The following is a 24,154-nucleotide window of genomic DNA, read 5'->3' as shown; positions in this document are numbered from 1 at the left end:
ACGTTGGGAGGGGTGGAGTGGGGTGTGGGGGGTTGCCATTTTATAAGCTTGATAATAAACTCCATGATGTTTAAATATGGATCAATAGTTATGCGTTTTCACTGCGTCTGGAAAAAAATCAGGACAAGAAAAAATAACATAAAGAAATGCATTATATTATATTACCATTAGCACAGCATGTTTTGAAGCTATTCATGTATATTTGCTTCCCATATTTTCCACATTTGCTATTAGTTATTGTAATTACTTCAGCACCAGATGTTACTATTAATTTGCCAACTACTACTTTAAATCTGGAACAGTTGGAACATTCTTTACATGTTTATTTTATCAGAGTAATACTAATAGATTTACTACATACAATATACTTATATAGCAGCCTCAATTACATTATTCTGATGAGCAAGACGTGTGATTCTTAGTGACAGAACATTTTTTAGTTGTACAAGCCTCATTTAAATAGCATTAAAAAATATGTTGTTATCAATTATTACCACTGACATGCCTACTACTAGTAGCACTACAGACGGTAACATGGACGAATCTATCAGTTATTGTACATTTGTTTCACTGTTTGTTCTTCACAGTGGTGAGTTCTTCGTTAGCATTTTTCATAAGGACTTTTGTCAGTTGGTTAATCATCCTCCCCAGTTTGTTATGAAAAAGCTATTTGGGAGCAATAATTTTGTTTTGGTTGTATGTCTATTTTATTCTCGGCTAATTATTAGGATACTGCAAAGGAGCAATAATCACTGTATAGAATATTCAATCAGGACAACCTTGTGTTAAATAACCACCTTTATGATAATACAAAGTCTTATATGTATCCAAAAACATTGACCCAACAATGAGTGAAGAAAAATAAGTAGAGTAAACATAGTTGGAGCACAGCCTCATCTTTTGGAGTATCCCGGTTCTGCCTGCTAAAAAAACAATAAAATAATACATCTATGCAACGTGTTCATCCCGGTGAACAAAAATATTAGGCAGAGGAGCATCGTTTACTCCCCCCTCTCCTGACGAGGCTGGGAGTGAGGTGGTGGTCGTTGGGGAAGAGGTAGTAATTCGAAAGCACGGCAGGACTGTGTTTGCGAAATAGGTTACTAACTATAGGTTACTAACCACTTATTCCACCAGTACTTACCATATTAAAAGTTGCATAAATACCTGACAGTGGGAAATGTTGGGAACCTGTAATATTTTACTGCACTTTAGAGTTTAGTCTAAGGGGTAGATGTACTAAAGTATTGCACCTGTCGCAATAGTCACAAACCAGTTGCAAACTAGTCGGAATTCTATGGTAAACTGCACTAACTTTTAGGGAATGCTTTGCGGCAGCAGTTTTTCTTTGCAGTTGAGTCTTAGATTAATATGTAATTATGGGCGGTCCTGCATAAATTTGCAAAAATGAGTTGGTGATGCAAATGAGGGTTCTCAAATATTATAATGAGATGTACTAAAGCTGCCGGCAATTGCGACACTTGCAACTGCATCAATTTGTTAAGAACTTTTGAAAGCATGTTTTAAACAGTCTCAATTAGCAAAACATTAAAAGTCAGAATGAAAAACACTTTCCCCTCACAATGGCCGCTATGACTGCAGCAAACTGACATTGCTAAGGTATGATTATGAAAAGCTTTTTGATAGAAACACATTTTTTATTTGGGGGTGGAGGTGGGAGGCCCACTATAGAATCTGATGGGATTAAACTGCCTTTTTTTATTTATTTGAAAAAATGATGCACGATTCTTGCAATGCTAGAGATCTCGCTAAGATGTTTAAATTAGTTTATTCCGGTTTTCTTCATTAACATATTTTCTCTTAATGCATACAACAAAATATATACTTTGTGAATTCTTGCAATGAAAATACAAACTGGGGTATGTTTGCACTGTGGCGGGCCCACCTTAGTACATCTACCCCTGAGTCTTTCTTCAGTGTTAACCTTGCATTGGCACTTATTTCTATTAGTGCTGTATGCAGGGCACCTGTATTGTCTCTTGCTTTTGTTTAAATTTCATATTTAACTTTTTCAGTTAATTTTACCAGCAACATTAATTCCTTTTACAGCTAACACCACTAACACGATTGATACTAACAGCGTTCAACATGGTAAGCCCTATATTTTTCTCGTATGGATTTATTTCATATTCTTTCATGTTTGTGTTCACGTAGTGAAATATTCAAAATAAAACAGTTTGGCTTTACAGTACCGATAATATTATTCTTGGCATTTTCATTGCAGTTTAAGGAGTTTATAAAACAGAATGCTGTTCAACTATCCTAAAGTTGAGTGTGTTATGTTCTTGTGTTTAGAAGGACATTGTTTGTGATAAATATGTATGTAATTTCATATATTGTTCTTGTTTTCTCTGTTTGGGAGACCTGTTTTAAACAATCTGGTAAGGAAAGAGGTGGCATATTTTGTACTGGCATGCTTTGCTGCATTCATTTTCTCTGCACAGACCCTTTTGTCTGTTTCATGACATATGGGTCCCTTTATAATTCCTTTACTATTTCCTTCATGTACAGCTATGGCCAAATGTTTTGCATCACCCTATAGAATTGAGCTTCATAAAGTCAAATTAAACCTGCTTTTTAATGTTAACATATTGAATTACATGCCGCTTTGTAGTTTTACATATACTTAATGAAAAACTGACAAAAATTGACAAATTTGCCATTTTGAAATCTAACATGAAATACTGTACTGCTATTATGGCTTCCGGTAGACTTTTACAATATCATTTTGTAGTTTCATTGATTACATGATGTTAAATAAAATATCTAAATGATATGTTCATATATATGCTTTTAAATTATTTTTTTTATTAAGTCTCAATCCTAAAATTATAGGTGATGCAAAACTTTTGGCCATAGCTGTATGTGAAGGGTGCAGAGAAAAATGTACAACACTGCAAGTTTCTCACGGTTAGTGAGAATGTTGTCTGTGGCATTTCTGTGACTGTGCAGTCCACATTTAGTGCCTCATTCACTGAAATTTAAAGCAAAGCAAAGAAATGTATTCCCGTTTCACGCATTAGATATTTTATCTACTACACTATACCATTGTGCATTAGATATTTTATCTACTACACTATACCATTGTGCATTAGATATTTTATCTACTACACTATATTACTGTGTCAGTTTTGAAGCATAAAAGCTGCAACTTTGGAAAAGGAGACTCAATTTAAATGAAACAGACAGTCTAAAGGTCACATACAATCGAAACAATGCAGCTCAAACCAAAACAACAATTTCAATCGATCGGAAGACTGATGCACTCCCATTTAATATATAATGTTTTGCACTAACTTTAATTGCTAATTGTGTATACTTAAATTGTAAACTTAAATACTATCATTTAAACATTTAACTACCAGAACAGTATCTTGCATACACGTTTTATGAAGAGTGGATCTTGAGACGCTGTATGTAATTCATACATGTATGTTCTAATGTAAAAATTATAAGTAGACAAATGTTCCAGCTAATGCCTTCAAAAGAGTACATATTCTGTTCTGTGTTGACTTTCATTTTCGAATGTATTGCAATCTTGGGTTTAATCCTCACTGAAATAGGCATGGAGAAACCTATAATGAAAAAAAAAATGATAATGAATAAGGAATGAAGAACAAATCCTGTTTAAAAAATTCATGAGATATCTTCAATTGGATTATTTGCAGAAACTTTGCTCACACAGGACCTATTCATACTTAATTCTGGCTTATTCTGAGCAATAAAGACAATGAATAACTGAGAAGAAAATATTTTGCGAATGAGTCTCTAAATATGTCTAATTAGTAGGATATTACATTTGGAATCATACATTTAAAAATTATAAAGGACATTTGTTTAACCCAAATAAGGTGTTTACATAGTTAATGTACGGTACGGAATTGTGCACACTATTAGTAATGTCAAATTAATCAATCTTTTCATTAAGCTTTTACAAAATGTTTTACCATTGTTGCCTTTCAGTATATTAAAACACATTGTTTGAATTAACAGCCTCCCTTTTCACAATGATCAACTTCCATGTAGCAGACACACAAGAATATAAAAATCTTCCATCACTATGATGCATAGCACCAGCATGGAAAGAGAGATGACCCGCCACTCCAGAGCATTTAAACCTCATGTAATCCCTGGTGCTAGAAATTCTGAGACAACCTAAAAATGCAAGTGACCAAAGTGACCCAGTGGAACCTCTTCCGACTTCGCTCTCTAGTCGTAAAAATAACCAGACTGAGCCTCTAGAATATTCCTCAGGCTCAGAGCCTGCAGTTTGTGATGTCGATGTACATTTCATTTTGATATCACGGTGTGGAGTTACACCAAAACCAAAATAACACTGTAGATATAGTGATAGTGAGCATGGTTAATTCATTCACTTGTTAAATGTAGTTTTGAATAAGGGGGTGTGGCAGGCTGGCGAGTGGATAGAGGCCCAGAGACAGACTGCAGTTCAAAAAAATATACTTTTATTATAAATAGATACAAAAATAAAAAGGCACAAGGGCCAAAACAAAGGGGTTGAAACACAAAGACAAAAAGCAAAATGTACAAAATAAAGGTTTCCAGGCTGGGCAATGCCTTCAGTGGATTTAGAAAATTGAAAAATCACAACCAACAAAACACCAACCTGCTTCCTCAGCTCCCTCCTCCCAAATGAGAAGCAGAGGCCTCCTTTTATGTCAGGTGGCTGGGCGCTGATTGATCATTAATTAACCTAATCAACTAATCAGCCCCAGCCACCTGAACATAATAAACCCAGGCAGGTAGGGGAAATTAACCCCATCCCTGCCAATTTAAAAAGGGCAGAGCTTTGCTCTGCCACAGGGGGATTTACAAATCTAGCATGCAGTAAGAAATTCTAGTAATGCAGAATAGCCAAATCAGTAGTCCAAGCTTTAGCTACAGAGGAAACTGAGAGTGACTTACTGTACTTGTATCCTTTAAAAAACATTATTTAGTTGTCCTTTTTTTAAAAGAGTGATAACTAATATTATAAAGTACATTTTCAAAAAGGAAAAACAAAAAACTAAACTCTAGCACAATATCTTTAAAATATCCACGCTCACGTTTCAGTCAGACAACTTTATTCAGAGCAGGTGAACTTTTTATAAGCAATAGTTGCATTATCACCGGTTCCTTTTTGGGAGAACATTAATTATGAAGCCATTGTTATCACTCCTTTAAAATTAAGTTTCCTTGTCAGCAAACTCTAAAGGGACTGCTTATTAAAATATATCACTCATGGATTAATAATATCATTATATATTAAACTAATTTCAGTTCTGTGTAGGTTATTTTTCTTCATGCAGATAATTGGGCATAATTAAAATGTTCTTCTGTTCTGTTTATTAGGTTTAAGGAGCCTTATTTAAGCCTCCTTACACCTAATTAATAAAACAGAAGCGCACATGCCTTTGAATATGTGAGTCACGTAATACTGGACATGTACACTGTTTTAATAAAGGGTAGTGGTTCATTTAGATGGGGACTGCGTTCTACTTCATGTACAACATTTTACTGGGAAATGAAAGCCCCACTGAATTAATTTGTGTATTCTCCACCTCATAACAATTATCCTACATTACTAAGAAAGTGTATGCTTTGTTAAAATATTGAACTGTATTTCCATTTCTTTATTTTTGCTGCAATAAATATTATTTTACTGTGCTTACAATACTGCAGTCTGAACATTTAGCATTCACACTGTTTGCATGTCACTGACACCAAACAGTATAATGCAAACATAATTTTGTTTCTTATTTACACTCTACCTACTTCATTTGCCATTGATATTGACATATGTAATGTTTATTATTATTATTATTATTATTATTATTATTATTATTATTATTATTATCATTGTTATTATTTTCTAGAAGGAAACATGCTTAGTCAGTGTTGGGGAGTAGCGCATTACATGTAGTACATCACTGTAATACGATTGCATTTTTCAGTAACTGTATTAGTTTTTTTCAGACAGGTAACACATTTGATAACTCATTAAACGTTATGTGAAAAAATAACATAGTTTCTTTTAGTTTTTTTTTTTTTTAAAGGACTATGGCTAATGCATAAAATGGAAATCAGAAAGCACTTCAACAATGCAAGTCAACCAAAGTCAAGTCAAATGCTGTTCAGTCATCTCAAATATATATTTCTAGAAAAGAATATTTCAAGCTGCAGCCTGACCAAACCAAAAAAAATATTTCTGTGTCTTGTAAACTGTGCCTGACTATTTGTAACTATAACGGTAACTAACATTTTTATTTTTCAAAGTACTGCAGTACGTTACTGTTACTAGTTACAATTTTGTTCAAGTAACTTTTAACAGTTAACAGGTTACTTTTTAAAAGTAACTTCCCCAACACTGCTTAGCCCATGTTTTTTTTTTTTTTTTTTAATATTATAAAAATATTAAGTGCAGGACTAAAACCACTGATACCAAAGACACAGTTCCCAACGTCTTTTTTCAGTCTAGAATCCTGATGAGTTTGTTTAGTTGATTATCACTCTGAATATAAAAATTATAAACATAAATAAACATTCGAACCACAGATACTCTATATTTTAATATTTTGAAGCTTTGTGTTTCTGAATAGAAACTTTTTCACTGTCACCGCTTTTTGGTCAACAATGATGAGATTTACAAGCAGGACTTTTTGGCACTCATTTCTAATATAGGTTTTTATGTGTATTCTTTATCTTTTATGTATGTGATTAAAAGCTGTGTAAAATGTGCTGAGCTGTATTATGGTTACTGAGTATGTTCCAATATACTGTATATGTTTGTATTTTTTAACAGAAGGAGTTTTCTACAGAATTTCCTTTGTTGTGTATGAGAATCGGAACCACACAACTGCTTTGGCAGTGGAGCAGTTTGTATCAGCTTGGGTATAATAATTTATACACTTTGTCCTTGAACGCTTACTATACGGTCACTGGGTGTTTTATTCTTAACATATCTCTTACTTTTTACAGCTCAACCAAACATTTCAAAACTGGACTTACCCTGTATATGTAGCTAATGTCAGGTAAGAGACCTTACAATACATAGGCCTTATTATCTTCTTAACATGCTGTATGTAAGTATGGTGATGTTATTTATTGAGATTTCATACTAACATTTCTTTTCTTGTTTCCCAGTGTTCAGATAAGCAATGTTGTGCGCACCAGACATGTAAGAAGTGCAACAGAAGGGTAATGCTGAATTCATCTTCTCTGGTATCTAATGTTTTGGTCAGGAATTATTGATAATATGATGATATTATATACAGTATATGTAGATTAGATGGGGCTAGCAGATTTACTGTAATGGATACAGTTCCAGCATCTAGCATATGCCAGAAAACACCATAAAATAGTAAGCACAATATAAAAAAAAAGCCATTAAGATGAAATTGGAAACTATTTTTAATAGAAATGGATAAGTGTTAATGAATAAACTGTTTTTAAAGAACCCAACAATAGTCAAGAACAGTTTCATGAATAGAAACTTACCTACAGTAACAGAATAACCCTTTAACACTATTGTGATTGGAATTGAGTTGTAAGTGGCAGATAAAACTACACTATATTGCTGTGTAAATATCAGGAACAGCCCATTTACACATCTTTATCTTCAGTGTAGTAAGAACAGTAAACAATACATTTATACTATGACTGTACTGTGGTTTAACACAGTAATGTTAATCATTCCATACCTTGTACTGGGGAGTCCTCTTGTGGATAGGAACACTTACTGCACTTGAGGGAGTGGGAGGAACGGGAGACAGTACAGTGAAAATCTCTTGAAGCAATTACTTAACAAAATAATGTCATGCATTGTATCTGTTTTGCACTTCCTTTGGCTAAATAGATCTCAAAACACACATATAATAGCACGCATGTATTTTCATTTTAAAACATCGACATCTGGTACTACTTTAGGGTAAAGAAATTTCTCAGTTTTTGCAGCAGCAAAGAGAATAACATTTTTGATTACAATATGCAGTTGATCCAATTAACCAGTGATACTATTAAGCAGTTTTTCACTGTAATTTACAGAAATGCAAGTCCTTTCTACAGCTATTTATCCTTCAGTTATTCCAAAGGTAGTGGATATTGTTTTTCTGTAATTCTTATGAATCAAAAATCTCTCTTAGGACAATAACAAGACTAAACATTTGTATTTATTTATGTTTATGGTAACACTTTATTTTAAGGGGCACTTTTTATTAACTGTTAACAACTAGCTTACCAACATGTTAACAAATGTTATGCATTTTTATTATATTAATGGTTCTTCAATAAAGGTGTAGGCTTTGTGTTACTGTAGCTGTCACGTGAGATTCAGCTTTATTGTATGATATATTTTCATGAGTTTATAAATAGGTTAACATATATTAACAGTTAACACCAAATGAACAGCAGCTGTTAAAATAAAGTGTGATCTTGTATATTTTGTATTTTAGATACATCTGTCAAGCATTGCTTGTTTACAAATACGTGAATGACATTCTTCCGCTAGAGGGACCCATTCTCAGCAGGCTGGTAAACAGCAAGTCAATAGGAGGCGGGTTAGTGTTAGACACTGTGGCTGTGCAACCGGTTGGTATGTATAGTATTTCACTATATTTGTATTTAATCATTGTTAATGTTTTCATTGATTAACATCTCTATTAGATCCCAATTTTGTTTCTTTCACTTCATGAATAAACAGTGCAGAATAAGAACACATCAAATGAATTAAAAAGTGAAACCCATGTGCACTGCCTGTCCACTTTATTAAGCCCTGTAGCTGATACTGTGTTGGATGATCGTTGTCCCGATCACAGCCTAGACACAACATGGCAATGAATCCACAATGCACTGGAAGTTATTTGCAATTGGCCATAAAAGATGCTCCTAAAACCGTTAACCCAAATCTAATCAGATCGACAGAGCCTAATAAAATGGCCAGGGTGTGTATGTTAATAATGCTTACTTCAATGTTGTATTCAAATTGCATGTTGTTTTCAAAAGATTATATTTGCTTTACATTTACATTATATATTTTGTTGTAAACATGAAATGTGTATTTGTATCGGCTACATTTATTTGTTTTGTGCATTTCAGAAAACTGCAATGGAGAAGAAAATCCTTTTTATTATAAGTGGCCTGAAAGTAGACCAACAGTTACCCAATTCCTGCCATGCTTTTCAAACAAAGCTTTGAACGCGTCAAGAACATGGTGAGTCATGCAGTTTATGATTTCTTTTTTTACACAATGAACAGAGGTTGCTCTTGGGCGCTATTTAAAATGGCATTGCGTATGCCATTTAAGGGTTTGCTTTCTTTGTTTTCTATCACAAAAAACCCTTCTCTAATCACTGCCACCTTGGCACAATGGACCCTATTAAAAAAAAAGTCTGTTTTAGTTAACAAAACAATTCCAGAAATCTTCACCATTTTGCACTTCCATTATCCATATACAAATAGGTCTCAAATGTGCAGTTTTGAAAGAAACCCGTTTTAAAGCATTTTATAACATAATATCTGGTGCTATTCTAGGATAAAGAAATCTGTTTTCACGCAATGTCGTCCAGGAAGTCTGTTCATTATTTATTTCCTTGGTCATTTTACCCTAGGAGTGTCTTCTGGATCAAGACATGTACCTATAACTGGCTCAAAGCATATCAGTCAATAGGGGAATTAGCCATTTGGTTATTAACATGATTATTTCAAAACTGCTCATTTGAGACCTTATTAATGAATGAATGTGCATGGCAGAGAACTGTTTTTAGGACTATTTTTCATAGCTAAATTTGATTCATTAAATCAAGTCTGAAATGCATTAAACCTTTTCTAACTATTTTAGAAAGGGTTTATTAGTTTATAAAAACAGTCCTTTAAAATCATTCCTTAAAACAGTTCTTAAAGTTTTATGAATTGGCTCGATCAGCAAATTGCGGTAAATTAGAGGTCGACCAAAGTTTATGTAACATTTCCAGCATGTTTAGTTAGATAACCATCATACTGGGAAAATAACATTATTATACCTTTATGTGAAGTAACTTTCCTTTTTGTTTAGTATGTTAAATTTGCAGAATTTTACTTCGTATTGGGGCTCAGCTAATCTAACCAACTGCACAGGGGATATTGGTAGCATTGAAGTATCTGCAGGTAAGCACTACGCTGTTATTCATCTAGCAGGGCGTTATTTCACTTGTACTTCAAAATATTTGTTTTATTTGGTTTCACACTGCGGACACATGTACACTATAAAAGTATATTGACAAATCTAATCAAAATGCTCATATTTTTTATGCAGTTGAAAATTTAAAAAGTCAAAACTACAATGTATTAGCACTTAGGCTGCCTGTTCCTGACTAAGTTGATATTGGTTCAGTAGATACCTATATGTGTAACTCATTAGTAGTCTAGTTTGAGGCTAATCGTAGCAGTGCTATGGCACTTTATTGGGAAGTTAGGAAAAGAAGGACCCAGCCATCAGTCTGCAGTTTATGTTTTGGATTCACTGACCATTGTCTGTGTTCTAAGCAGTGTCAGTGATTTCACTACATATGAAGGGGGTTATTTTCATTAGACATTAGTGTTTGCTGTAGAATGACAAACCCATGTAGAATCCCTGTTTTTCAGCTTTATCTAACTTCCTCAAACTTTTTTTTTTTCCACAGAAAATGCTGCAGATGTAGCCACCCAGCTTGAAGATATAACAAACCGTGAACTGACAACGGAAGAAGTGACAAAAATTGTCTCAAAGCTAAACCAGATCATTAATGTGGCAAAAATTAATGCCTCACTGGCTTCAATAGTTGTGTCCATCTTTTCCAAGGTCTTAAATAGCTCTGATACATCTTTAGCAGCCTCTTCACCTTTGTAAGTAGAAGCTTCAAGATATACTTCTTTTTTTTTTCCTAGTGTGATCCAGTTGTGATATACTGTAAGTAAACCACATTAGACATGTAAGCCATATTGTTCATTTTATAGGGCACTGAAAACTGTGGACGATCTGGCACGGAAGATCATTTTCTCTGGCCCATCACTGAGCATCACCTCCAAGAATCTAGCCTTAGGAATTGCTGCACTAAACTCTAGCATTTTCAATGGAACAGCTTTCAGTGTAGCACTTCCAAGCAATGATTCAGATATCCAGGTAAAATCATGTGCCATAACTCTGCTTCAAAAATGTAAAAATGCACCCACCAGGGCTACACTGTAAATGCAACCGGGTAACATCTCTATTATTTATTGTTCATTTTGGACTGGTGCACACATTATTTGGTTGGTATGACAGTATTATCCCAAAGGTAAGCAGAAAAAATTAGTTGAAAATAAACAGAATAGATAGCACTGCTTGTGCTAGACAGGATAAATATTTATGAACAGGTTTTCCATTATTCAATGTTTCATAATATACCAGTTGTGTTTTTTTTCCCATGGTTTTTCAACAGGTCAGTTTTGAATCAGATCAGAGCACTGCATTGGCTTCAGTGATTCTGCCATCAACTCTGCTGAACAATTTAAGTGAAACAGAAATTGATACTGTTTCACGGATACAGTTTACATTCTATAGCAAAACAGGACTGTTCCAGGTAAGCTTCTGGTGTCTTATATATTGTACTGGGAAAAAATGCAATATACTGATGTAGTATATGCCACTGTTGTTACAGTAACTGCAGTTCAATGAAGAAATTAAATGAAAAAAGTGGGGTTTTTTGGCATGTTTTAATTTAAACCATTGCTCACAGGCATTAATGCTCTATATATATATATATATATATATATATATATATATATATATATATATATATATATATATATATATATATATAATATAATATATATATATACGACTTACATTAACCTCGAGTATATCTTAGTTTTCAACACTAAGATGGGAGCATAAAATCTCTTTATGAGACATTATTTATTCATTTTTTTTTTTATTATTATTAATTATTACAGGATCAGAAAAATAATGGACTTTCTTTAAGCAGTTATGTGGTGGCTAGCAGTGTTGGAAATGCTTCAATAAGCAACCTTCAAGACCCTGTCAAGATACAAATCCAACATACACACTACCAGGTACATACATTAATACATGACGTGCACGTTTTAAATGTTTGACGATGTGTATCATTCTTTAATTGAAATAGATATTTATTTAATATGTCTGCCTGGTGATTTTCATTTAAACACAGTGGCACTTAACTATCATGCATAAAATGAATTGGTCATATCTCTGGGACAATGTTTAACACAAACTTTAAACGGGTATGAAATACAGGACATCATGTGTTAGTCCATGCCCTTGTCTTCTAATACAAAACTGTTTCCTGGCAGATATTGTAGGTTTTGCCTAAATGTAACATTGGGACGTATTCATAAAGGGTGTTTATCAAGCATTTAACCTGATGACGTGGCAAAGACGTGGAGTTATGTGCATATGACTAAAAGAAAATTCAACAAAACTTAAGCCACTATTAAAACAACGATTTAAACACCCTTTAAACTGAATCCTAATGCGAGATAGACACTGTTCAGCAATGTTCTTGCAGATACATATCTGTATCTATTAAAACCATTGCAACTGCACACTGGTGGATTAGCCAGTGATGTAAAAGGAAACACCACCTAGTTCAGTTTAATTGAGACTGCTGAGTGTTAATGTAAAAGCAGTGTTGATTTTAAGGACCCTTTGTTCCCTTAATTTTTTTGTTTCACTGAACCATTTGTCAGAGGCAAAATACCCATAAAAAAAAAAAAAAAAAAAAAACGATGCTATCAACAGTAAAAGTCACAAACGCTAATATAAACTAGAAAAATAAATAATTGTATGTGGAATGTCAAGGTTGTAAAATGGTGGTCGTTGCTGTTTCTCTTTAGATTTAAATTTGAAATTTGAAATTAATTTAAAATATATATTTTTATATGCAGTAGAACCTCAAAGTTGTGTTCCCTACAGTTAAGAACTGAATGGACAACCAAATACCGCACCTAAACCAGTAACAAGATTCCTGGCTACTGAATGCTACCAGTTAAACAGCTCTCTTGGCTTACTTGCGTTTTTTTTATTCAGGTTAAACACTTTATTAATACAGTACTTGCAATTATATGGTTTTACTGTACTGTTTTGTGATGCTGTTCTAACTACACTACCTACACAAACCCAACTATGACTTCCTATTTAAGCTTACATGTGTGATTTGTGTTTTGAAAGATTGTTGGTTTGTTACAACTGCTGTTGGTCTTCTTGCCAGGGCAGTTGTGTGAGGCTTCGGTCTTAATGGTTATTCCTGCTTTAAGATACAACTTAAATACAACTCTATACTGTTAATAGAAAGTACACAACTTAGATATGTTCCATTCAATTTTTTTATTGAACACAGCCTCAAATGTAGCTATATGTGCTTTTTTTCCTGTTAAGACTCATTATGTTTTCTTGTTTTCAGACCAAGCCAAACCCTGTATGTGTTTTCTGGGATTTTGCTCTACAAAGTAAGTATAATTTGTGTACAGTATATCGGTGGTCTTGTTAATGTGAAACAGATCTGTCATTGGAAATGATCTGTGTTGTTCATTGTACATCGTATCTCCATAATTTAATTGTCAGATACATCCATGTCTTTTAAGCTATTCATGTTAGTCTTGTTAAATGGCTTTTTTTTTTTTTTTTTTTAAACTGTACGCTATTGGCCAGAATACCATAATTTAATGTAACAGTTGATAGGAATAAATGAGTACTGTAATGTTTTAATACGTAAATAGGGAACAACTTAGTTTAATTGCACAATAGATGTACCTGCTTTACAAGGCTAAGGTAAATAAATAAAACATTTATTGCTTAAAATTAGAGTCCCGAACATACTTCAGCAAACCAACAAACCTCATATAAATATATAGTGAGCTTACATTGGATAACATAGATGTAATATAACTGCAATTGTTATTTGGTATGGATTTTATATAAATAGTTGCTTCTGTTGCTATTGAAATGAAATTGATATGAAGTTAAATATTTGTAGATTTATAGTAATTACTGTACTTGTTTTTTCTGACTTCTAGTACAGGATTAGCAAGTATTTATTTAAAGTGAATTGCTGTTTCTATCTAAGTGCATGCTGATATTAAACTGTGACTGGCTTTTGAAATACAACTCTTTCTTTTGGTCCTCAAGATGGCAGTGGTGGGTGGAATGCAGATGGTTGCACTGTGAGCTCTGAATCAAACGGAAACACAACAGTGTGCTTATGTAATCACCTCACTCACTTTGGGGTGTTAATGGTAAGAGCAAACAATGAACATATGCATAGGCACATGGATTTGATGCTTTGATGAAGAGGCATGTGAACTGAAATATACTCTATACCATAATTTCTGGTGCTTTATCATGCTTGCATTTTCTTTACATCATGGTGTTATGTTTTTAACGTTGTATTACACTTGTATTAGTCTTTTAAGAGGTGTATAAATGTAAAATAAAGCCAGTCCAATTTCAAAGAAGGGTAAACATGTTTTCAATAATATATTTAGTGGCAATAGGAGCTTGTATGAGTTCATCAACCCAAGCTGGTTTTCAGATTATAAAAACCTTCGAGATACTGCTGTCATACTCGTGCACAGCTGTGTTTTATGGTCCGTGGGTGTCGTACAAGAAAAAAATAATCCTTTTTACTGACACTTTTTTAGAAAAGGTGGGATCGCATCAAAGCCTTCTATCTCAGAAACCATTAAGAACATAAGAACATAAGAAAGTTTACATAATAAAGCTTCGCAACATTATGAAGCTGCACAATAATATATTGCCTTTGAGACAGCAAGTATTTCATTAGCATAATACTATCAGGGAATTAATAAACCTTCTATTTGTTTTTAAGGACATTTCAGGAGCTGCAGCTCGGATTGATGCAAAGAACACAAAGATTCTGACCCTCATCACATACATTGGATGTGGCATTTCTGCAGTATTTTCTGCAGCCACACTTCTTACCTACATAGCTTTCGAGTAAGTGTTTTTTACATGTGTTAGTTCTGCAGTCCAACATAATTTGTTTTTATGTTCTCTCTCTCTCTCTCTCTCTCTCTCTCTCTCTCTCTCTCTCTCTCTCTCTCTCTCTCTCTCTCTATATATATATATATATATATATATATTTTTTTTTTTTTTTTTTTTTTTTTTTTTTAATGCCTCTGTCAGTTAAGATCAGAATTCTGGCATTTTTAGTTCTGCTGCTGTCAATTATATGAAAACCGTCTAAAATACATATTTTACTTGATTTTTAGAAAATTACGTCGAGACTACCCTTCCAAAATCCTAATGAATCTAAGCACTGCTCTACTCTTCCTCAACTTGGTCTTCCTGTTAGATGGCTGGCTGGCCACATTTGAAATCGAGGGCCTCTGCATTGCAGTTGCAGTGTTTCTCCATTTCTTCCTCTTAACTTCTTTTACCTGGATGGGTCTGGAGGCTGTTCATATGTACATTGCGTTAGTTAAAGTCTTCAACACTTACATTAGGCGGTACATCCTCAAATTCTGCATTGTTGGATGGGGTAAGTTAAAAATGTATTTTAGAATGAGAACAGAAGGAAGTTAGATTTCTCCAAAGAATATAACTAGATTTCTCCAAAGAAGCATAATCTAGAATACTTCAGCTATTGTACGACCAAATGTAATAATTGTAAACGACCACATTTGCACTAAGGTTCTGCCATTCTTAATACCAGTTTACTCTGTTTTGTATGTGTTACATTTTCTAATACATTTGGCTTATTTTTTTATCTGGATAGTGAACTGAAACCATAACTGTCCGTCCTTGGGTTGTTCAGTTAATGTATAATCAGGGACAAGTACTGTCCACTTCTGAAAGAATTTGTAGTGGCAGTGCAATAAGATTGTAGCAAGCCTGTTTTTACAATAAAAGCTTGGTTTTCTTTCAGGTCTTCCTGCTGTTACAGTAGCTATTGTTGTTGCCATTGACAGAAACTTTTATGGCAAACAATATTATGGAAAAGGGGAGAAAGGAGAAGGATCCTCTGAATTGTAAGTTATGTGATACAGATGTAAAGCCATTTTGTTTTAAATACTTGCATTAGATATTGTTCATAATGTTAACCTTACCCTAAATGAGAACTAGAAGCACAAATGAAAACAATGAAGTATTGCTAGCCACTGCTTACGGCATGTGTTTTTGTTATTTTGCAGTGGTAAGCCAACTGGCAAAAATAACATGTGTCTTAGCATCTTTATTCTGGTTAAACCCAGCTGATAAGGGAATGAGCATTTCAATGTAAAGTGGAGTGATCAAAAAAAGAAGCCAAGTTAGAAGCAACAATTGTGTGAATGTTGGGCTCCAGCACCTTCCCAATTGTGCCTATTTGCTTGATGCTTGACAAGGTTGCCCCAATTGCTTCTCCTAACTTGGGCTTTTGTGTTTGATGTCACCACTTTTGTAATTTACCCTGTGTCTTAAACATGTATCTTTTTCAGCTGCTGGATTAAAAACAAAGTTGTTTTCTACGTAACCTGTGTAGGTTACTTTGGAATCATTCTCCTCATGAATGTGGCCATGTTTATTGTGGTGATGGTTCAGATTTGTGGGAGGAATGGAAAGAGAAGTAACCGCACTTTGAGGGAAGAGATTCTCCGTAACCTTCGCAGTGTCATCAGTTTAACCTTCCTCCTGGGCATGACCTGGGGCTTCGCTTTTTTTGCATGGGGCCCTGTGAACCTCGCCTTTATGTACCTCTTTGCAATTTTCAACTCATTACAAGGTGAGTTAGCACCCTGGGCCACCTAGGTAGAAACCGGGAATCCTAACCCCTAGACTAGTGGTTCCCAGTCTTGCTGTGTCTGCTGGTTTTCATTCCAACTGAGCTTTCAATTACTTAACTAGACCTTTCACTGAACTGATAATTTTCTTAATTAGACCTTTTAATTGTTTTCAGCTGTGAAACAGTTGCAGAGTTCAAGCTAGCTGTAATATTTTATAAGTAACTTGAACTCTGCAACTGTTTAAGAGCTGAAAACAACTTAAAAGGTCAATTATCGGTTCAATTAAGGGTCTAGTTGAATAATTGAGAACTCAGTTGGAATGAAATCCAGCAGACACAGGGGGTCCCCAACACCAGGGTTGGGAACCACTGCTCTAGAACATATGATACAAACCAAGAACTAACTGAGACTGGCTAATATGTGTGAACATGCAAGCACTATAGTGTATATGAACATATCTGAAGATACTTGATCCCCACTTTAAACGTTTAAGATATAGTAGATTTTCAAATTTCCAAGTTTTACAAAACAGTTTTGGCACCTAAAAAGTTACTGTACTGTTGCACATCCAGTCAGACCAGCTTTTAACCAGTGATGACCACTGCTGGAATTTGTATGAAATAAAACAAAACAACGCAAAAAAGAGATGAGTAAAATACAGTACTGTAGGCTGGCAGGCAGTATACACATCCACAGTTATTTCACTTCTACTATTTTCACCTAAAATTAAATCCTACATATAGATATTTACTTTGACACTTTTGAAAAGTTGACAAACGAGAGACATTTAAATATATTTATTTTTTTCATTCTGTATTTTAGGTAGGTGGATTTTGATAACTTAAAATACTCAATCAAAAGATTGTGTTAAATCAGTAAGAAACTACAAAAAAAAATGTATGGTGCTTACTATTTTCAGTTTGGTCTTATCCTTGTAATTGTAGCGATCAATACACCCCCAAAATCCACTTATGTATACAGCACTCAACCTTCTACCTACAGTAGGGGGTGGAAGAGATTGGCTTACATTTGTGTGGTTCCTTTTTCTGGTTCCTTCTAGTGTTTTTAATTTTGGTTACTACTTGCTTAAAGATAAACATGGTATGGGTGGGGCATAGTGGCGCAGCAGGGCGGCCGTTTATAAAAATCACATCCATCCCAGGTGATTTGATTGTTATAAGCGGTTGAGTCTTAAAAGCAGAACGATCTCATTACTGTGGTGAAATGCTGCAGAATCAGTTTGTTAGTTTGAGAATGAGAAGAGCTTTGTTCCCTGCAGTGTGATAGGTTGACCACTAGATGTCATGAGTTCCTGCATGTATGCACTGCTCGTGAAAATCCATAGTTGCTTGTTTCCGTTATGACTTAAAGATAATGGTCTATTAGTTAACTACCTGTTAAAGTTAATGACACCTCGATAAAAAGGGCTTAGCCGACAGCTTTGTGATGGGGTAGAGAGGAGTAAGGAAGTTGAAGTAAGAGAAGGAAAACAAAACCAGAAAGCAAGCAAGAGATCTGCTTGTTCCAGTGCTATACTGTGCAAATAAGTAAAGTAGTCACAGTATATGTGTACTTCCTGGGGGAACGTATGAACTGTTTTGATTTGTATTTGTTTAATTGGGTAAACGTCTAATCCATTCTGATGTCAGGTAGGGACCACACAAAGTATTGTTTAGTTAATGCTGAGAGCAAGCTTTATTTTGTATGTTTTGTTTTAAAATTGTAAATCAAGACTCCAGCCTGATCATTTACACTGCCCTTGGCCAGGTCACATTACAATTAGCAAAAACACCTCCGCGGATCAGCAGTTTTAACATAGTACTAATGTCAATGGTGCTCAATCACTGAGGACAATTAGCAAAAAAACAAGTCCTCCGCGGTAAGCAGTTTGTTATAGTATCACGATGTCAATGGTGCTCAATCACTGAGGACAATATTAATCAAAACAAGTCCTCATGGGTAAGCAGCTTGTTATAGGATCACGATAACTTCAAATAACTTCCATATTATTTCTTTTACTTGACTGCAGGTTTATTTATATTTATATTTCACTGTGCTTTGAAAGAAAATGTTCAGAAGCAGTGGAGAAGATACTTTTGTTGTGGCAGATTCCATCTGGCAGATAATTCAGGTAAAAATATTACAAGTATGCAGGACTAAATTTGGCAGCCTTTTTTCCCCATGTGGTTTCCCAAGCATTCTAACCTTAATTGTATGAAGCTGTTTATTTGTAATTGTAAGTAAACTGTTGTATAGTTATTAGATAGTCCTTCAAAAATAGAACAATAGATTATAATAAAACTGTGATATTAGATTAGCTGGTACCTGAGAAGAAAATAAAATACTTTTTTACCATTACAGATTGGAGTAAGACAGCCACCAACAATACAAAGAAAGTCAGCTCTGATAACCTAGGAAAATCCTTATCATCTAGCTCCATTGGAACCAGCTCCACCAACTGGACATCCAAAACCATTCTAAATCCATTTGCAAAAAGAAACAATAACACAGGTAAAACATACTGTGGAGTCAGAAACTACTTGTCCACATGTCTGGCATTCAAAATGTCCTCCCTGCATCCTTTGCCAACATTTGCCTTTGTCACTAGGGGATCCCATTAGCTTTGGACATATGGTCCATTTGTTAATGTTTTTGTAATAGCAATTCCTCATTTTGCAGTCTAATCTTACTGTTTAATTGTCAGCATGTTACAGGTTAGAATCTAGACATGCTACTGGTTTAACAAGAGCGTGCTTGTATTATGTTTTTATTTATGTCATAGTGCTTTATCGATAGTGCCAGTCCCAGCAATGCTCACCTTCACTGATTTGGACTATTTTTTACTATTTTTGTATAGAGCTAGGATAACATGGTTAATTCTAGCAGTAGTGAATCTACTTGTCTAGATAACTAATTTAGGGCTGGATAATCTTAGAATTAACCAATTTCTTACTTTAACAGGTATAAGAGTCCAAACTTAGCTATCCATGGCAGAAAACCAGTTGTGTTGCTGCTTGTATTACTGACCAGAGAAGTTTCTTGCACTCACACATTTAAATGGTGGTTCCTGTCATTTAGCAGTGTCCCATAATCTGGGAGACATTTCCATTATGTTCAGTGCCTTGAGAATACTTTTGTTGTGTTCTGTTTTGTGTCTGTAGTTTTGATTGTAGTTTCACAGAACTGTCTCTATAAATGCATTTATCTTTATCAATCCCTTTAAATGAGCACTAAACAAAATGTTAACTCAATGGATATTCTTTACCTGATGCATTTATTTATATTTGTGGTATAGATAATGTCCTCTAAGTGCTACCAATAATCAGAAGTGGAATCTTTTTAAGGTAAACCAAATAGCCCATTTGCTCCATGCTTGTTTACATCATGCAATTGCCATTTTCCAAGGTTGACGGTATACTCTCTGCTCCTACTGTATGTAACATTTTGACCATTCAAGAGAAATGGACTTGGTGCCATAGATTTAATCCTAGAAATGTTAATAGGCGCATAGCTATTTAAGTGAATAAATATGCATTATCTTGTATTGAAATTTGCAGTATTGGTAATGTGCACATTTTCTATCCAAACTGTGTGCAGAGAGCAGCCACTAAATGGCCAATCTGTAGATATTAAAATATCTGAAAATCAGTGCGTGTAGGTTTACCTGCACTGCTGATTTCTTGATTTAGGCTGTCGTAGTTTGATTGGTTTGAATGTTACGTCCACTCATATCGCCCCATATTAATGATGCTTTAATGAAATGTGCTTCCTGCTTGCTTTATTGATGTGAATATGGAGTTGATGGGGCCAGTGCTGCACAGTGGCTTTTTAGCTTGTATAACATTTTCTTCATTTATAATTGCACATAGCACTGCAAGTTAAAAATCAGTTATCTACTAATAATGATATTTAAAACATAATATATACATGAATTGAATTATACTGACTAATCCAGTATGAGTTACCTTGACTAGAATGGCTAGAATCTCATCTTTGCACTTTATAATAGTGTGGCAAATGAAGGGACCAGGTCTCTGGCACTTTCTAATAATGTTAAATAGATTTACAGCAATTGGTAATGAGCAGAGAAGAGGATACACAATGAGTATTTCTTAAGTATTTTTCAAAGAAAGAAAATTATTCCACCATTGTTACATAATAATGAAGCCTGACTCCTTGCATTGGATATTAATGTTTAACAACATTAATATTCCACAATGTCAGTATTCCACATTACCTACTGGCCCCCACTGAAAACTTGTGGGAGAAATCAACTTTTCAGCCTATTTTGCTTGCCGGTATTTGGGGCACAGTGCATTCGGGGAGGTGCTTATGGTAAAAGGGTAATATATTGTTTTGAGTTTGTTTTCCCTTTTTTTGTGTCACTACATTTGATGGGTGACCATGGTGATATTTTATACATCATCAGAAATGCAGTTTAAATCCCAGTGTTCTCCCTGAAAATTTCTGATTTCTGGTTTGGATTTGTTTAATATCCCCAGTCTCTCTGTAGGGGTATCATGCGAGAACTGTATTAAAATCTTTTAAATTATTTGTTGATTGACAAATTATAAGAGCAATTTTTTTATTTATTTTTATTTTTTTAAATCTGTGTAAAGTCGGACATGCGAGCACCTATAGAAAAAGCATTTACATATCCATAAATAGAACAAAAACAACACGCAAACTGCTTTAAACATGTAAGCAAACGTAAACAAGATTAATTAGGCTACAAATATACAATGTTGCTATGCGGTTTGCTATAAGCCATCTCCATGCAAACCTTTAAAACAAAAAAAATACAAAACAAAAAGTAAATGTACAGTAACCTGCAACTGATGTCTTCTTTCTTAACTCCCTGGCTCCCTGGTTCTGCTTTCTTAATATCTCTGTCACGGTACTTTGCACTCTTTCTTGATATTGCTAACTGCCGATAAGCAGTTCGGTTTAAATATTGCTTCAGCTATTTTAAACGGCTGGTAAGCATTGCATTTGTGAAGCTTGCTTTGTAAATGCATTTAAAAGCTAGAACTACACGCTGCCAAAATCTGCAAGCGTGCGCTCCATCATTTAAACACATTGCACACAAAAAAGCTTTCTCGACCGGTGTATTGAAACATCACTACTACACACAGCTGACTGGCACGCACACCACCCGTCTCTCTTAAAGGGGAACGCACCAAAAGGCTGATTGCTATAATGCTTTCTTTCTGTTTCCATCGCAGAAGCTGCATTTGCTGCCAATGCTATTACTCTTGTACCCTACTTTTAATATTTATTTAGCGAGGCACATAATTGATCAGGGTGGTTATGTGATGGTTGGATATGTGACGTTCCACTATATTTATGTTCAGCAAATTTTTACATCCTCCTCTATTTAAGGAATCGCTCAACAATATTCCAAGGCTATATACATATATTATGAGACAATTCTACTGTACTGTTCAACGATTGTGATTTATTCTAGGTTCATATCTTATTTGTAGTTCCAGTGTATACATGCTTACAGTCTCAGAATGATTTTTTTTGTTTGTTTATTGGCAGGTAACATTTATGGCGACCAGACCAGCATAAAATCTGGTCAGTCAGAAGGGGACCAAACATCCATCATTCCTGTACATCAGGTCATTGACAAGGTTAAAGGATACTGCTCGATGAGATCTGATAACTTCTACAAGAACATAAGCATGTCAGACAGCTTCAGCCACCGTACCAAGTTCTAGTAACACTCTTACAAAATAGCAGCTTAATGTAACATAAAAAATTTGTTTCCCTTTTTTTTCATTTACATTACTAAATAGTGTGTAAGCAGCATGGATATACAATAGCACGTTGTGGTGTTTTCAACAGATCTGTGGTTTTGTTCCATTTTAAATAAGTATTTTCCGTTTCCCAGTAGGTGTATTTCATTTACAGGTAGCTGGTGTTTGATGTGTGAAATGTATCCTCTAGCTGTTGCTTTCCTATCTGCTCTGGTTAACTTTTCCCTTAGAACCTGGGAGCTCAGTACTCTAAAATCTGAGAAACAAAAGAGGAAAATATTTGGAAAACGGTAAAAATGGTTCAGATTGATTCAAAACGACAGAACTGCAATCGGCACGGACATGTTGTTGTTGCACTCTTTTTAAAGGAAGCAGCTTTCATTTTGACTGTATCTCTTGGGTGGTTTTGTTTGTGAACTTTTTTTGTCTGATTGCTAAATTGTTTTTCCTAAAAGGATTGTTAAAATGTATTTCGTTTTTGTGATTCACCCTTTTTCATGTATTTCATCTGTTTTCTGTGAGCTTTATTTATTTACAAATTCCTTCCTACATAAAGGAAAATATCCCCTGTGACAGTTTGTGTTGATGCATGTTGTGTAGATTACAACCATTTTCAGGTTGTTTGGTTCCGATTTGCTGGAAGTACAACCTGTTTTTAAACAGCTGTATTTACTTTTGAGATAATGAGAAATAACAAAACTGTAAGTATCAATGTTTTTTCCATCATGTTTAAAAGGCAATAGCATTTGACTTTCTAACAAACTGTTTTGTATCTCAGTGTATCATGTTATGCAATGTGATTTTGTCCTAGTATATATTTTCTCTATTGCAAGGTTTTCCATAACAAAATGCAATTCCTGCTATATTTTTAAAAGATAAATCTATTTATATGTATTTTAATGTTTTGAGGAATAGTTAAGATAAGCATAAATGTTCTTTTCAAACATGTGCCAGATTATGCTTCCATTATATCACATTAATTTGTGTTTTAGAAATGTGTGATGCACACTTAGATAATATGCATTTATATAAAAGATCCTCTGGTAGCATTTTGTAAACCTATGCCCAAGTCAAGCCTATGGCCATATTTACAAATACTTCACTAGGTTTAGGAGGTCAACTAGATGAAGTAAAAACATTTTGCCCAGGTACACTAGGATAGTACAGTAAATAGATACCAAAGACTTATTATTATTATTATTATTATTATTATTATTATTATTATTATTATTATTTTTCAAATTGTGAAGTTAGCTTGTTAGTAACTTGCTTTATGTATTAATTTGCTGTGGAAAGAATACGTTTTCCCAACACTTTCAGAATTATTATTTGTTGGGGGTGAGTGAGACAAAATGTGTAACATGTATTTTATGAAGTGCATAGGAATAACCTTGTGCAGGTTAATATCATTTTAGCTTTAACTGTACAGAGCATTCTAAGTTAAAGTGGTTTTACTACCATGTAGTAATGTTTGGAAATATCTGCGCTTAGGTGTCTGCCTGCTTTGGAACTCTTTGCTATTAAAATAACTGCAGTTGTTAATGTTTATTTATTCATTACTGTCAAATGTCTGAAATGTGAAAGCTTTTCTAGTGTCTTTTCCTTTTGTACTATTTTTA

General features: G+C 34.3%; 1 protein-coding gene across 7 annotated transcripts in view; it reads left to right on the top strand.

Annotated features, from left to right (window-relative positions):
- Positions 1-23,369, top strand: part of adgrg6 (adhesion G protein-coupled receptor G6) — a 44,068-nt gene extending 20,699 nt beyond the window's left edge. For 3 of the 7 annotated variants that reach the window (XM_041252522.1, XM_041252518.1, XM_041252515.1), the window contains 20 exons: positions 2,071-2,112; positions 6,824-6,912; positions 7,000-7,052; positions 7,165-7,218; positions 8,472-8,611; positions 9,115-9,229; positions 10,070-10,161; positions 10,677-10,878; positions 10,990-11,155; positions 11,454-11,594; positions 11,968-12,087; positions 13,455-13,500; positions 14,180-14,286; positions 14,880-15,007; positions 15,283-15,551; positions 15,939-16,041; positions 16,489-16,772; positions 18,803-18,904; positions 19,135-19,284; positions 22,318-23,369. In XM_041252522.1, coding sequence (XP_041108456.1) covers positions 2,071-2,112; positions 6,824-6,912; positions 7,000-7,052; positions 7,165-7,218; positions 8,472-8,611; positions 9,115-9,229; positions 10,070-10,161; positions 10,677-10,878; positions 10,990-11,155; positions 11,454-11,594; positions 11,968-12,087; positions 13,455-13,500; positions 14,180-14,286; positions 14,880-15,007; positions 15,283-15,551; positions 15,939-16,041; positions 16,489-16,772; positions 18,803-18,904; positions 19,135-19,284; positions 22,318-22,496 — 2,582 coding nt within the window. In that variant the 3' untranslated portion in view covers positions 22,497-23,369. Of the gene's footprint in view, positions 1-2,070; positions 2,113-6,823; positions 6,913-6,999; positions 7,053-7,164; positions 7,219-8,471; positions 8,612-9,114; positions 9,230-10,069; positions 10,162-10,676; positions 10,879-10,989; positions 11,156-11,453; positions 11,595-11,967; positions 12,088-13,454; positions 13,501-14,179; positions 14,287-14,879; positions 15,008-15,282; positions 15,552-15,938; positions 16,042-16,488; positions 16,773-18,802; positions 18,905-19,134; positions 19,285-20,068; positions 20,118-22,317 lie in introns of all 7 variants that reach the window. The other 4 variants (XM_041252520.1, XM_041252519.1, XM_041252517.1 and 1 more) reach the window with 2 other exon arrangements.
- The last annotated feature ends 785 nt before the right edge of the window (positions 23,370-24,154 follow it).

The sequence above is a fragment of the Polyodon spathula genome, chromosome 6, assembly GCF_017654505.1.
Source record: "Polyodon spathula isolate WHYD16114869_AA chromosome 6, ASM1765450v1, whole genome shotgun sequence".
NCBI lineage: Eukaryota > Metazoa > Chordata > Actinopteri > Acipenseriformes > Polyodontidae > Polyodon > Polyodon spathula.
The sequence above is the reverse complement of the archived record's forward strand: the minus strand, read 5'-3'. Positions and strand labels throughout refer to the sequence as shown.